The following is a 16,718-nucleotide window of genomic DNA, read 5'->3' as shown; positions in this document are numbered from 1 at the left end:
GTGCTCCAGGTGGACATGCTTGTCACTTCCACAGCTCAGCACCTGAGCCGCGTCCTAACCCTGTCTTCCAAGGCTGGTGATTACTTTGGAGCTTCTTGTTGGCCTCACCCCAGAGTCAGCTCTGGGGAAATGTCAACTCCTCATTCCATCGGACTACTGCTTGGCCACCTTCCTTCTCACACACACACAAGGCATGGCAGCATTCTCCGTGGCCCCGTGCTTTCTCTGTACAACCCAGAAGGCAGTAGGTAAAAGTGCAACCAGAATGGTGGAAAGGAAGACACTTTAAAGAGCTGTGTCTCTCAGTCTGACAGTGAGACCATTGAAATGACAGACTCCAGAGAAATAAGACATCCCCTGGAATCTCATGCTGGGAAGGAGAAAAAAATCACCTAAAGGGGGAGCTTGTCACCACAGAGTGGTTTATAACTTATCAGACCACCTTAGGGTATAGGACTGAAACCCAGACAATGATGGGACAATGGTGTGTGGAATCACAAGCTGTCCCAGGACTGCTTAGATGCGCCCCCGATCTACACTTTAATCTCACTTCAGGACCGTGAACATGGTCAACTGTGGGGTCAGAGGATGATCTCCCTGCCCCATTTTCTAATGCAGCCACATTGAATAAATCTCCCTTTCCTGATTTTTAATAATCATTTGATTGGTTTAACTGGCTTCTTAAGGACAAGTGGCCAAACTCGGCTTTTTAGAGTACAGACGATGTCCCCTGAGTTCAGTAACAATTACCTCCACCTTAGAAAGATGAAGCATGTTGTGGAGACAGGAACACGAGCCCCATTTCCTCACAGACAGAGTGGGGTCAAACAGAATGGAGTCTAGCTTGTTCCCTGCAAGTACCTAGGATGTGTCTGTGTGGAGCAGGTGTGAGGTGAATCTCTGCCTACAATGTGGCAGAGATGTGGCAGTATGGATGAAGGAGAGGAGGGGCAAGGGCAGATGTCTTTACCATCTGTAGGCAAATGTCCTAGCAAGTCCTTAAACAGACATGGCCTTCAGCATCCCTGGACTGGGCCTTCCCCAGCATTGGTCCACAGGATGCTGATATCACTTGTCATCTCTGCCTGTCCCTGCCTCTCAGGCCTTCCCACGGTGGGAAGTTTTGGCTGAGTCCACATGAGAGCTGGGGCAGCAGAACTCTGATACAGCATCAAGGACACGGGCAGCAGCCAGCCCTCAGTTGGAGAGGCTGGGATATGACGTTGTCCAGCCAAGGGCAGCTATCAAATTTGTAAACCAACCAATCAGCCAGCATGTGTCTTTCTGGGTGGCTTTAAAAGCCAAATATCAAACTTCATCTCACTCATGAAACTCGTTGAATCAGATCCACCTGGTTAGCCAGCTACCTCGCCCCAACCACCCCTTTTCTCCCAGGAATGCTGGTGTCCAGCTGTAACCCATTCTCTCAGAGAGCATCTGTTTTTGTCACCATCTGTAATTATGTCTGCTTTGCATCTCTCCTCAATTAGCTGAAAGTGACTCCGAGGCCTGGCTTCCGGAGTCAGTGTGCTGTGCAGCACATGGAGCTCCCAGCAAAAGGAGTGTTTGAGTGTTCTGAACAGCTAGGCTAATGGCAGATCACAACCCCATGGGGTTAACCAACACAGGCTAATTTGAAAAGCCAATTTCCTGTCCTTTGTGGGGCAAGTCCAGGGTTGGAAAAAGAAAAAAAAAAAAAGAAAAAAAGAAAGAAACCAAATCAATGAATCAGGAAAGCAACTTGGTGTCCTACCTCTCTCCTCCCCATCCCTTCTATCTCTCTCTCTCTCTCCTCCTGTCTTTCCAAGACTAGGGATTGAGCCTGTGGCTGCACAAACGCCATGTAAGTGCTTTACCACTGAGCAATACTGCCCACACGTACTTTTTTGAGAGAGAAACTCTGCAAGTTGACCAGGCTGGCTTGAACTCACTCTGCAGCCCTGGTAAGCCATGAACTCTCCTCAGATGAGTCCCCACCCCAAGTTCCTGGGATTGTAGGCATGCGCCGTGAGGTCCACTCATTTTCCCTTGCTCAATGGTTCTTTCCCCAAGCCAGGCTCCCCTTCACGCCAATAAGTTTGGTCACATGCTTGTAAGAACCCCACCCTATATCCTGCCTTCATCCTTTCTGAGCTCAGGTCTACTAGCTGCCTAGGTACACCCTAACTGGGGGAGTCTTATTTTACCTGCTATGGGAGTAGATTTCAGAGGCTGAGCCTGGTCTCTCAGGTGGGGCCAGCCCAGGATCTGCTCTTCAGTGGAGTATCCTGATATGTTCTGGTGGTGGTTGTGGAGGTCTGTCTCTCCTGCCACCACCAGATGGCTCGGTCACTATAGGCTGGCCCTCGCTCTGAGCGATTCACTTCTACTACCCGCTTCCTCATAGCTTCCCTGAGCTTCATCCTTCATCTTGCCTGCTGAGGTTGCTACACCCAGGCTTTCTGGTTCCCGGTCCACTTGTCCGCTGGTCCTCTACCCTACTGGCTGATGTCATTGCTCATACGCCCTTTCCCCCAGACCCCAGTGGGCTGGAATCTGGTCCTCAGTGGGATGGTGCTAAGGCTGTGGAACCCCTAGGGTGATGACTAGCTTTGTCTAATCCCGGGCTTGGGGGATGCTTAGGAGAGAAGCTCCTTACACCTGTGTGTGTGTCTGTAAGGATGCTTCCAGAGAGGGCTGGAACAATGACGCCTCTGACCTAGTCAAGGTTCAGCCACTGATGGATTCAAAATGCTGGCAGATTTGGGGAGGTAGTGGAACCGTGGAAGGTGGGGCCTCCCTGGGGCACTGTCTGTCTTCTCTTTCCTGTTTGCCATCAGTGTGTATCTCCACCCTGCCCACCTTCTCCATCTTGTTTCACTATTAAGCAAACATGGACTGGAGCCTCTGAAACCATGAGCCAAAATAAACTGTTCCTTCTTTTAACTATTTCCTCTTAGGTGCTTGTCCCCAAGATGAAAACCCAAGGGGCGCACAGTGCAAGGTAGTTAGAGCACTTTGAATGTTGCCCTCGGAAGGGGTTAATGCTAACGTAACACTGAGTTAGTTCCAGCAAGGGCAGGTTCTATAGAATGACCTTGCCACCCACTTGGCCCTTATACATTATCCATGGTTTTCCTGAATCTCTACTCTCTTGTGAAGCAGCCAAAAGTATGTCCTCGGAGATAAAGACAGGTAGGCTGCATTTCTAGTCCCCTGATTTTTGAGTTAAAGAAATCCTTTTTTTGTATAAGCACTCAGCTTTGCGGATTTTGTTATAGCAATAGAAAACGGGCTGCTGCAGTGCTGAGTACCCTCTGTGGAAGCCACATTTTCCTGTGGTGGGCAATCTTGTCAGCTGCTACTTGGGGTCCTTGTTATTTACAAATATTCCCTTCTGTGTCCTCTTTCACTTCCTCTATTTCTTGTCCCAGGGAGTGTTGGCCTCTCCTGTCTGTCTCTCGTCTCCTCCTGCTGGTTCCTGGGACCACTGCTCCATTGGACTCTCTCCGTCTTTCTTCATATGGCAATGGCTCTCTCATCCATAAGGTCCAGGTGAAGCCAATGACAGCCATGGCATCATTGCCATGATGCACCACAAATGTGCAGTTTATCAATGACTAGCTTTCCCTGTTCTGAAAGCCACAGCCTGTGCCCCCTTACCCTTTCTTGGGACTCTAAAGAAGCTCGATGTTCGTCACTCCTCCTGCTTGGCCATTCATGCCATGACACCCTCTGTCACTCTGCCTGCCTCTGTGACTGGGCTGCCCTTCCAGTCTCCCCCTCCCAGTCTCTCCTTCCAGTCTACTTCAGGGAGCTTTCCCAAGAGCCAGAAACACATCTTATTCCCACAGAAACCTCTCCCTTCATCCAGGTCGTGCTGGGTAGGGACCATGTGCTCTGAGAGCAGAACAGCGTAAGGGTGAGAAGCCAGTGTGCATGGCTGGAGTCAGTAGCAGGTTTTGAGGAGGGAAAATTAGCTCTTTATTAATAATTACTGAATCTCACCATGGTTTATAAATCACAAGGGAAAACAGCAGATTAGCCCATACATAATTCAATGTTTTGTTTTAAAGGAGTGGCAGAAAAAATTTAAAATGGAATCGACCCGGGTTAACGCTTGATGTATTGGTAGAAGTTATCCATCTAGTTATCCATATTCTGAGATATCACCCATCATTTGTCAAGTAGCTAGGACATTTAGCTAAGAAAAAATATGCCCAACCAGAAACAACCAGTACCATACAATTGCTGTGGGATGACCCAGAGGAAAATGAGCTTCTTTAAGCTCAAGTAACATCTGCGCTTTGTCCAGAGACTGGCGGTGTCCAAAGACATCTTTGGGTTACTGTGGCTTCTAGCCACCTTTCGAATGAGCCAGTGATCTAGAGACAGAGGCCATCATGCCAATGGGATAGCTGTAGAGGCCACTGCACCATGGGTCTTTACACGCGGTGAGCATTTGAAGACGTTTTTGCATAGCATTCGTCTATATTGATTCACCTCTTGACAATCTCTCCTGGGTACCAGGAGAGTGGCCCTAGAGAGTGGTCACTTCTCAATCACCAGCTCCATTTTTGGAAACAAGTTCCTGGACCCCAGGCTTCCCTCTCATTTCTGGTTGCTCAAAGTGGATGGACTTGAGAAGTCCAAATATTGGGTCTTGTGATGAGGGACTTTGAAGAAAGGGGGCAACCCTGGAGCTAAGCTAATTAACCCAGGGCAAGCCCCAGTTCTGGTTGGGCATACTGGAAGGAGCTCGGTGGCCTAGCCTGAAGGGTCAGAGAGTACTTACTGGTTTGAAGTATACTTACTGGTCTGTAAAGTGTTAGGAGAGCCTTGGATGGAAGGAGCTGTGTGAGTGCAAATTACTGTCATTATTACAACTTCCAGGCAAGGTAAGACTTACAACCAAAACCCCACCTTTGGCCTGCAAGGGCCCCATCTTTGAGAGCTACAGTGAAAAGTTTAGTTGGGAGGGTACCCATCTCCTCTCCTTCAGGTTTATTACCTGTGTACTCTTCCTCTTCTTCTGGAGTCTCTGCCTGCGGTGGTGGTCCCTCAGCCTTGAGAGGCTCCTGTTCCGGGACTGAAAGCTCCAGCATCCGTGAGCGAGACTGGTGGGAGCTGAAGGTGCGGTATGGGTGCTCTGCAGTGCCATATAAAATGAGGCTCCATTCTTTCAACTTTCCTGGAAGGCACCAAAACCATCGTTATCCCCCAAAGCTCGGGATGTGTTTGCAGATACTGAGCGTGTGCGGCAGCGTCCGTCACTCATTAAGGGAATCAGATGCTGCCTTACTTCAACCCCTATAGCCGGCTCTCTGACGTTACATCATTTCCCCCCACCCGATGACCCAGTGTGACGGCTTCTCTTGGTTGTCAACTTGACTACACCTGGAATGAACTAAAATCCACATGGCTGGGTACACCTGTGAGGGGTCTTTTCTAGACTAAATCATTTTAAATGTTCCTACCACTTCCAACTCACTTTTTATCTCAATCTTTTGAGGTAATAAAATACACCTTTAATCCAGATCTTTTGAGTTGGGAAGATCTACCTTTAATCCGGGCCATACTTTCTGCTGGTGGCCTGTATAAAAGACATGAAGGAAGGAAGCTTTCTCTCCCTGCCTGCATCACTGGCATTAGAGCCTACTACCTTGGGATTCTGGTGTATACTAAAGATCATCGGAGACATCTAGCCTTGTGGACTGAATAACTAACTACTGGATTTTTGGTCCTTCCATTGGCAGACAGCCATTGTTGAACGAGGTGAACCACAGCCTGTAAACTGTAAACCACATTTTTAATTAATCCTGTGTATGTGATATAAATAAATAGATTGGATATGTTTATTCCATATATACACACTAATTCTATAAGTTCTGTTCCTCTAAAGAACCATGACTAATACAGACTTTGGTTCCAGAAGTGGTTCTAAAGCAACAGAAGGATAAGGATGAATTTAGGTATCTGGAATGGGTTTTCAAATTTGCCAATATCTACAGCTACTGAGGCCTCTTGATATAATAATAATGATGATGATGATGATGATGATGATGATGATGATGATGATGATGATGATGTTAACCTTTTCTAAGTGTGCCCAGCCACATGAGTTTTAGTTCATTCCAGATATTCTAGATGTAGTCAAGGTGACAACCAAGAATAGCCACCAGAAGTCCAGTCCTTGTCAACTTTATACAATCACATCTCTTTATATCATGATTAATTTCCAAATGAAAACAATAACCATGTCATAATTACACCTAACATGATATAACAATCCCTCGTATAACCACAAATGCATTAAAAATTGGAAGAGGTGGCAATGTCCCTGGAGGGAGATTCGTAGAGTATCTCAGACTTAAATATGATAACCACTGATATTCTCTAAATTGATAATATATTAAATGATAAATTGAGGAAAGAAAACACAAATATCTGTTCAAATACATCTTCACAAAATATGGCAAACACTCATATCGGCTATATTTCTTGGTTCTGCAATGGCCACGTGGTCTTAGTTTGTATGCACTGGTAGCTTCCTCCATTACCTGTTCTGTATTTCCTCCACCCTTGATAAGCACCTCAGCAGGCCTTGTGCTTTTCCTAGAGACGTGTCCCGCACCTTCATTCCTGAAGGTTCTGTGCCCTTTGGCATCCTATCTTTGTTAGGTTGGTGTAGTTTCCCATTGACTTTAGCCAAAGGACATGGTAGCACCAAGAGATGCCCTAAAGCAGTGGTTCTCAACCTGTGGGTTAAGATCCCAACCTTTTCTTAGGGATGGCTTAAGACCCCTGGAAAACACAGGCATCCACATCATGAGTTACAGCAGTATTAAAATTATAGTAACCAAGTAGCAAAGAAAATAACTTTATGGTTGGGGTCACTACAACAAGAGGGACTGTATTAAAGGGTTTCAGCATTATGAAGGTTGAGAACCACTGCAAAGGATCTCAGGCACCCCAGACATAATCTTCCTTTCTTCTAATGTGGAGAGGCAATCCAGTTTCCTCTTAGTAACTGGAATCAATCACTCCTCCTAACACTGTTACTCCTTTATTAGTGGCCAGCGGGATGTCTAAGTTTCCCTTACAGTGGAATGTTTGCTGTTTCTCCCGGCAGGAGCACTCCCCACTCTGTAACCCAAACTTCTAGACCAGCAGAACTGAAGGCAGAAGGATCAGGAAGGAAAATTTTCCTAGTGAGTCACTATGGGTGATAATGAGTGAGTGGAACCATTTCCTTTCTATACCTTGATTCCTGGACCTGCGGGTCCTGGCTATGGGGAGAAACTGTACTGTGTGTATATTGGACACTGATTCAAAACATGTACATAACTGATGCTGTAACTGTGTCATAGTAAGGCAAGTGGATTCCAGGATCATGGGCTCATTGCTGCACTTCTCTAGCTATGAAGTTCATTCCTTGGTCAGAAGTAATACTGTGTGGAATACCATGAGGGTAAATAAGGCATTCTGTAAGTCCATAATCATGGTTTTGGCAGAAGTAATACATGCAGGAAAGGCGAAGCCATAACCAGAATGAGTATCTATTCCAGCAAGAACAAAGTGTTATCCTTTTCCCAGAGAAAACGGCCCAATGTAGTCAACTCGCTACCATCCTAGGGAATGGTGCCATGTCTGGGGCTCACTGTTGGGTCTCTGCTGTTGGCAGATCTGGCACTCAGCAGCAGCTGTAGCCAGTTCAGCCTTGGTGAGTGGCTGCCCATGTTATCAAGATCATACATACCCCCATCTCTGTCACCGCTTTGATCATAGGTCCACAGAGCAATGACAGGGATGGCGTAAGAAAAAGGCCAACTGTCCACAGAATGGAGGCCGACTGTCCACAGAATGGGTCATCTATCTACTTGATTACTGGACTCCTTCGCTTCAGTCACCTTTTGGTGAGCATTTATATGGGACACAAGTATCTCTTCACATCCTTTGCCCATCTGGAGAGATCCATCTACATACTTCTTCCCCAGATGTCTTTCTCACCAGTCTTCTAATCATGATTGTTTCAAGTCCCTGACCATTCACTTGATTGATTTGCTCTAACTCATGAAATCAGTGAACAATCTCATATCAGGTTATGTCCCTTCCAAACAAAATGTATGGCCATGCATACTGCCGAATGTTCTGCCCATTGTGAAGATTTCCCATTGCTTATGTCCAGAAAGGCATTGTAATGATGCAGCTATCCACCTCCGGGTGCTGCCTGCATCTTGTGCAGAACCATCAGCAAACTAGGCCCTAGTCTTCTCTTCCTAAGTGAACTGATCAGAGAGAACACCCCATGAGGCTATAGGTTCATGCTTGGCAGCGGATGGCATTGTAATGGAGTAGAAACTATTGGTATTCGGGAATCTTTATGCAACTTGCTTGTGCCCTCCAGACATACTCAGGGCCCATCACATATATACCATTTCCATTTGATAATGGGTTGCTGCCGTGCCCACTCTACTTAAACTTGGTGGGTCCAATAACACCCAGCTCATGATAGGCAGCTCAGGTCACATGGTAACTTGGTAGTCCATTATCAAGCATTCAGTTTCCACCAAGGCCCAATAGCAAGCCAAGACCTGTCTCTCAAATGGAGAATAGTAGTCTGCAGATGATGATAGACCTTTGCTCCAAAATCCCAAAGGGCTCTCTCTGCTGTGATCCACCTATAAGGGCATGGGAAGGCTCCAAACAGCATCTCTAGCTGCCACTGATACCTCAAGCATCATGGAGTCTGCTGGATCACAGGGTCCAAGTGGTAGAGCAGCCTGCACAGTAGCCTGGACTTGATGAAGAGCCTTCTTCTATAACAGGCCCCATAAAAAGCTAGCAGCTCTCTGAGTCACTTGTTATATCATCTGGAGTGATGTACCAAAGCCATGTGCTATCTCTAGAATCCAAATAGGTCAACTGAATGTTATGCTTCTTTCTTGTTGGGAGGGGCAGGGTGCAGTAACTTATCCTTCACCTTAGAAGGAATTTCTCTGCATGCCCCACACCACTGGACTCCTTAGAATCTCACTAAGGTAGAAAGCCCCTGAATTGAGGTTGGATTTATTTTCCATCTACTGTATGTAGTGCATGTGTGCTATCAAGGAGTCCGAAGTGGGTGCCACTTCCATATCACTTGGTCCATCTAGTATAAAGTCATCAGTATAGTGAACCGAAGTGATACTGTGTGGAAGAGACAATCAGGATCCCGCTGAACTAAGTTATGATGCAGGGCTGGGGAGTTAATGTGTCCTTGAGTTACTGTAACGGTATACTGCTGGCCTTGAAAACAGAAATCAGACTGCTTCTGGAAGCCTTTCTGGACAAGCACCAAGAAAAAGGGCATTTGCTAGATCAATAGCTGTGTACAATGAACCAGGAGACGGGCTCGTCTGCTCAGGTAAGGACACCACAGCTGGTACAGCAGCTGCTACTGCAGACACGACTGGGTTGAGGCTTTGATAACTGTCACTCTCCATGACCCACCTGCCTTCTGCACTGGCCAGTCAGGAGAGCTGAAGGGAGATGTGGTGGAACCCACACCCCTGCATCTTTCCAGTTCCTGATGGTGGCAGTAATTTCTGCAGTTCCTCCAGGGATGTGATACTGTTTTGACTCACTATTTTCCCTGGCAGAGGCAATCTAAAGGCTTCCATTTGGTCTTCCCAACCATAACAGCCCTCACTCCACAGGTCAGGGAACCATTGTGAGAATTCTGCCAATTTCTAAGTATGTCTATCCCAATTATACATTCTGGAGCTAGGGGATTTGGGGGACTCACTGGACCTACTATGAATCAGACGTCAGCCAAAACTCCATAAGCCCCTACTTTAATCGGAGGGCCCCAGTGTTTCTTGGGATTTCCCAGACGCAGTGTTAATTCAGAACCAGTATCCAATAGACCCCAGAAAGTCTGATTGTTTCCTTTCTTCTCATATGCCATTGTAAAAGGCCTTAGGTCCCTTTGGGGAAGCACTGGAGAAAAGCTAACAGTGAAACTCTTGGGTATCTTATCAAGGTCCATAGGGGAAACTGGCTATTCCTTTATTCAAGGTGTTCTAGGTCTGTAAACCAGCTCAAGTCTGGACATTGGTTCACAGGCCAAGATTCCCCTTTGCCAAGATCCAATGCTGCCTTTTTCATCTGAGAATTTTTCCACTTATACAGATCTAACAAAAATTCAATAGGCTTACCTGTTTCATTCCTGGAAATGCTATGATTGATTAGCCAGTACCATCGGCCCATACGAATCATGCCATCATAAAAATCCCTTTGCCTGTGCTGACCATTATGGGTCAGGCCATCACGGACATCGCTGTGTGTGTGCTGCTCGTTGCGATAACTACCATCACCTTGCCTTGCATTTCACTCACTCAACTGAGCAGCAGCGTCTCAGCCCCTGAGGCCTGGCACAAGGAAAAGGTCAAGAAGAAAGCTCTTCAAATGTGCTGGTGCCCCTTTGCAGCTCATAGGATTAGTAAAGGGCATGTCCTCTGGCTTTCCTATTGTGGAGGATTCGGTTTTACACGTGTACCCACGCTAGCACTGCAACTTTCCTCAGCCTTGAAATCCCTTCATCAACACTAAGCCAAGGGATTGTCAACATTTCCACCTTTTGACGAATGCTTCAGCTAACCATTCAAGCAAATGTTTGACACCATTTTAATTGACCTTCCATATTCGACCTAGAATCTCCACTCAGTGGGTCCATATCAAAAAAACTCAGACTGATCCAGGGTTTTGTTCCTTCCACCATTATCCCATACCCTTAAAATTCATTCCCACACATCCTCAGACTTCTGCTTGAATGAATTAGCAAACTTATTAAGCTCTTTAGTAGTGTAGAGTATTTCCTTATGAAATACACTTTCTACCTCCCCTCTAGGAGCCTGCTGAGCCTTGAGTCTGGTTGTAGGTCTCGAGGCAACAATTGGTGGAGACTGAGGGACATCGATAATGTCTTATCTGGCGTCTCTGTCAGGGAAAGTCATTGTTGGTTTAGCAGATGATGAAGGACTGATTCCCTTAGTCAAAAGTGGAACAGGTAATATTTCAGGGCTGAAGTGGGAGTCTATGTTCTCCTGAGAGTGGAGAGAACACTTCTTCAGGTGAGATAAGCCCTTTGGAATCTCATGGTTCAAAGTTCTCAGCTTTTCCTGGGTCTTTCCATCCATCTCCATCCCAAGTTACATGGTTCCACCCTTTACCAATCAATGTACCCTTCCTTACTTTAACAAAGAAACCCTCCTAGGCTGGGACTTGAATCTTTGCTATAATTTAGCCAACCTTATAAATGAGGGCCTTGATTTAATTTTCTATCACTTGAGCTCTGCGGAGAGAAGAGTCTCTTCCAGAGAACACTTAGAAACCTTAAGATGGTGGCTGTCTGGAGCTAGTGCATTTTATCACTGAATTCATTACTGCCCTTCACCATGTTCTGAGATGCTAGAAGCTAATTTTTATCAGGGAGCTCATTCTTTTCCTTTTCCGGTTGATCCAGAGGGGCAACCAGTCAGCAGCAACAGTTTCCTTACTTTTCCACATTGTCAAAAGTTTGATATACCAAGTCACCAAATCTGCTAACTCTCACAGTTGGTGATTCCAGCATATACTGAAGACCAGCTGGGACATCCAGTCTTGAGGACTGAACAACTACTAGATTCTTAGACCTTCTGTTGGTAGAAAGCCATTGTTGGACTAGCTGAACCACCAACTTGTAAGCTATTCCACTAAATCCCCTTTCTCTGTATCTGTAGATTTACCCTGTCAGTTCTGTTCCTCTGGAGACCCCTGACTGACTAATACACCAGGTAAGCCTATAGCCTGGGCCACATCTCCTTCCTAAAAGTGAGGGTACCTCTCTCCCTGAGCTTCCTGTATTCCCTGAGCCTGTTTTGGGGAGGCTGGCTGATTTGGACTGATTTGGCTCCCTGCCCCCCTTTCACCACAGCTGTCTTTAAAGATGCTCTGCTCTCACAAACTGGCAATAGCTAGCTATTCAAGCCTCTGGGGCAGACTTAGGTATCAGACGTAGCAAGGAGCCTTGTCTGTTGGCTTCCCATGGGACACTAGGTTGCACTCAAGGGCCATTCTATTTGGATCCTCTGCTCTAAAGCATAAAGGATCTGGTCTCAGGCTTGTTAGTCTATAGCCAGCCCAGTTGATGGTATGGAAATAGGAGGTGAGAGAGGTCCTGGGGACAAACCCAAATGCCCACTGAAGCTGGGGCATGGAAACTATGCTTGAAAAACAGGAAGGTAAGTGGCAAGATTGGGCTCCGCCAGAGGGGCATGAAACAGGTACGGGGAAGCCAGAGTAGGACGGCAGGGCACCCTGGGGGTGGTGGGGATCCTGCTCTACCTTCCTCCTCCAAGTAGAAACAGCAGCCATGTGTCGAAGTATGCTAAGTGTGACAAGAAGCAGTGTGCTTAACCCGAGATTCCCAGGTATCTCCTGTGGGTGTGCACATGCATGTGTAATGCTGGGCGTGGCTCTTGGGGCCTTACCTGCACTAAGCAAGCGCTCTAGCATTGAGTCATCACCACGCCATCAGGTGGCTCCTGATATCATGAAAACATGCCCAAAGCCAAGTAACAGACGTCAGTGGGCTGGTTCACCCTTTCAGGGCTTCTTTCCCGAACAGCAGCCCTAGGAACCCTGTTTGTTTAGGTGGAGTAGTGCTGTGCTCATCCTCTGGGGTGAGTTTGACTGTCACCCTCGCCACCCCCCACCCATTCCTGATATCTCTTTGCTACAAAGACAGGCACCCGTCTCTAGAAAACTCTTCAGAGGTTGCTTTGCAATGGGGGCAGCTCAGCCAGGACAACTTTAGCTTTTGCTCCAATCTCTCAGGCTCAATAAATCTCCACACGGAGGACTCATGTCCATCAATGTGCCACACGCCCCTGTGACTACCTGGCTTCTAGCAGAACAGTAGACAGAGTGATAGCCAGGGTGGGTCTACAACTTGCCATGCCATGGTGTGGTAATCTGTTACACGGGCGACTCATTTGTGACTATGTTTTTTTGTTTCGGCTAGTCCTAAGGTTACAGCCCCCAAATTGCCTGCTATCCTTTAAATGTGTCCCCTCCAAAGTTCAAATGTTGTAAACATAATCCTCTAATTCATAATAGTAACATTTGGGGGTGCACTTGGAGAAATCACTAGGAGTAGATTATCTAATAAGGACCAGACCCCGTTAGGAGATGTGTAAGGAGAAGTGATCAAGAGCAGAGCCAGCACACTAGCTCTGACAGACACTAGCTGACTCACCGTGGGATACCCTCCTCCACATTTTGATGCAGCAAAATGGTTTCACCAGATGCTGGTAACATGTTCTTGGATTTCCTAGATTCTAGAACCATGAGCCAAGTAAACCTCTAATCACTGTAAATGACTAAGCCTTGAGTATTTTGTTGTAGCCACAGAAGACAGAATTAGGCCTTGCCCCGTGTCAGACCCTGCAGTACCGGTGGCTGGCCTGACCTGGGCAGCATTAGAGGAGGTGTACAGGCAGCGTCCCTGCACTTGAAGGAGAAGGTTTCCTACTGTGTGGACTTCTAAAAGGTCTGGCTCCTTTTGACACATGGTGGCTGAGACCCTTCACACGTTCCACAGGTACACACTTAACTGTGACACTGTCTCACACAGCTGCCAAATGTGGCAATGACTCTATCCATCCCAAACTCCTTAGGATCAAATTAAAGCTATATTTCAAACCGCAAAGCAGTCTGGGCTCTTTAACTACTGCGTGGTGAACGGTGATTACAGAGGGACCGTGGTTACTGAAGGACGGAGCCCAAGGGCTCAGTAATCTATAATTTAGCCAAGAGTTATTTCAGTCCTATAGGATGTCTCCAAAAAACACCCACAAAGCCAACTCTCCAAAATTAGAGTCTTATTTTAGGAAACAGTTTCGGGAGGACAAACAAAAGAAGCTGTTCTATCCCCAGGATCAATAGTGGAGGAAACAGAAAAGCCCTCCCAGGCACCACCCTGCTGGAGGGGGGGAGAAGGGAGGCTGCCACTCAGGGGTGGAAGGAAGACTTCAATTTTAATACAGGCCCTTGGATTGATTTTCTTAAAACCATACACACCGACCATATTTCCTGCCACACTCCTACCGTGCCCCTGCCACGCCTCTGCCCTGTTTGTGTGTGAGGCAGGGTCTCTCCCTGAACTCAGAGCTCACTGACTTGGCCAGACCGACTGGCTGGCAAGCTCTAGGCACCTGCCCGCCACTGCTGTTTCAGATGCACTTGCAGCACATGGCTTTTAGGTGGGCGCTGGGGATCCTAACTCAAGCCTTTGTGCTTACACAGCAAGAATTTTTCTAACCAAGTCATCTCTTCAGCACCTCCCATGTATTTTATCGTAATTCAAGCACACGCATGAACACATATACTGACCCACTTCCATTATTAACACCCACTGCAGCGCCCCCGCTGTGCCCTTCTATTTCCATGGCTATACACCATGGGGTCATTCCCTTGCCGCCTGCAGAGGGAATGTTATTTACTTACATGGTGCCCCCATGGGTGGGCACTTAGGTTGCTTCCCAACTGGTAAGACTGCACATACACAGTGCTGTGACCTTGCAACCTATGATGGAACCTGCATCCTAAGGAGGGAAGCAGAGAGGCAGACGCAGTGTGCATCCTAGCTCTGCTTTCTACAAGCTAGGTAACATTCAGGAGAGGGGCTGCACCTCTGTTCTTTAGCTTCTGCGCCTGCAGAGGAGTGAAATCAATTTTACATACCAGAATACCAGCCGGTATAGGGGAACTGCCACCAAGGTACTTGATAAGTAAAATCTGACGCAATGTCTTCTTTTTCCTTTTCTTTCTTTTTTCTTTTTGAGACAGGGTTTCTCTGTATAACAGCCCTGGTTGTCCTGGAACTCACTCTGTAGCCCAGGCTGTCCTTGAACTCACAGAGATCTGTCTGCCTCTCAAGTGCCGGGATTAAAGGTGTTCACCGCCACACCTGACTGAATATGTCATTTTGGATTTTGTTTTAAGGTAGGGTCTCAGAGGCTCCTTTTATCTGGGACTTCTGCCTGCTGGGATTACAGGTACAGGCTACCATGCTCAGCTCCCCTCCTAAGTGTACTTGCAGGCTACATTCTTGGAAGCACATCACCTCACAGCCTGAGACTGTCAGTGTAAGAACCCTAAGAGGTTAACCTTGCATTATGCTACTGCGAGAAGCTGCATAGCTTTGCAAGGGATTAAGAGCCAAACACTTTTCCGATTTGGTAAAAAATTGCAAGCACTTTATAGGCTCACAAATTTACTCAAAACAAATTTGCTCAAAACAAATGGTGGGTCTTCAAAGATGCGTCAAAGCACACGGTGCAAGTCGCATCGGCAGGGAGCCAAGGGAAACAAGGAGTGCTTTGCTCACATCTGCTCTGTAGTTTTGCTCCTTAAATCTGCAAGATATTTATGAGCGCCTCTGAGGGCCCAGGCAATCTGCTACGAAATCGTGGAGCTGGGAAGTAGGAACACGGAAAATAAGTTTTCAGGAAGTAGGACCACAGGAACCAGCGTGTGCTCCCAACAGTATGGCATGAGCTTTGCAACCTGTCCTAAGGTTACCTGTCACTCCGAATGTGTTTCTCCCCCTTTTCTTATACTCTGATGCTATTTCAGTTTCCTGCCATCATAAGACATGAATACAACTGTTCCAGGGGTTGGATAGATGGATGGTCCACTGGCTAAGAGTGCTTGCTGCTCTCAGGGAGGAGTCACGCTGGCTTCCTAGCTCTGTGTCCTGTGGCTCATACCTGCCCGCATCCAGGGGAGCTGACGCCTTCTTCTGGCCTCCACAGCGCCTGTGCTCAGTGCACAAGTCTACACATAATACACATAACACAAAACAAGTCTTAAAATGCACACTATTCCATAACACGGCAAAGAGTACAGGGCTTAAAACACGAAAGGAGGGGTTGGGGATTTAGCTCAGTGGTAGAGCGCTTGCCTAGCAAGCGCAAGGCCCTGGGTTCGGTCCCCAGCTCCGAAAAAAAAAAAAAAAAAAAAAAGAAAAAAAAAACACGAAAGGAATTTGAAGATGACTCCTTTTTAAAAAGTTATTTTCCGCTACTTATAGAAGACGGCTTATTAAATATTGAAGTACATAAAAGGGAAAATAAAAGTCATCTGTAACCACTCTGGCATGGGCTTCTCGGGTTACTTTCTACGCATGTGTGTTTCCACACACGGCTATTTCTATGCGGTGTGTCATCTCCTTCCCATTTAGTGCTACATGATATTTACTGCATTCAGGGGTTATTTATTTACTAGGTCATTCTTTGCAGGAAATGTGCTGTTCTTACATCAGCTTCGGTACCTGGTAAGTGTGCCAAAGTGTGTCAAACAATTGATGTTCGACATGTTCTCAGGATTAATAAATTAATAGCTAAAAACTTAAAAACATCAGGGTTTTTCTTTTTCTAAGGAAAATATTTCACTACATGAATAACCATTTCTCTCTCTCTCTCTCTCTCTCTCTCTCTCTCTCTCTCTGTATGTGTGTGTGTGTGTGTGTGTGTGTGTGTGTGTGTGTGAGAGAGAGAGAGAGAGAGAGAGAGAGAGAGAGAGAGAGAGAGGAGAGAGGGGTAGGCCGCAAGAGTTCATCACTGGGTGCTGTTTCTCAAGGGCTATCAACCTTGGTTTTTTTTTTTGAGACAAGCTCTCACTGGCCTGGAGTTTGCCAAACAGGCTAAGCACTA

The 16,718-nt window shown here is 46.7% G+C and overlaps 1 protein-coding gene across 2 annotated transcripts in view; it reads right to left on the bottom strand.

Moving 5' to 3' along the window:
* Pcsk6 (proprotein convertase subtilisin/kexin type 6) overlaps nucleotides 1-16,718 on the bottom strand; it is a 197,893-nt gene that overhangs the window by 19,929 nt on the left and 161,246 nt on the right. Inside the window, 2 exon segments of one of the 2 annotated variants that reach the window (NM_001439914.1) lie at nucleotides 4,794-4,832; nucleotides 4,991-5,170. In NM_001439914.1, coding sequence (NP_001426843.1) covers nucleotides 4,794-4,832; nucleotides 4,991-5,170 — 219 coding nt within the window. 2 annotated transcript variants of the gene reach the window in all.

This window comes from Rattus norvegicus, chromosome 1, assembly GCF_021556685.1.
Source record: "Rattus norvegicus strain SHRSP/BbbUtx chromosome 1, alternate assembly SHRSP_T2T, whole genome shotgun sequence".
NCBI lineage: Eukaryota > Metazoa > Chordata > Mammalia > Rodentia > Muridae > Rattus > Rattus norvegicus.
This window is presented reverse-complemented; position numbering and strand designations above follow the sequence as displayed.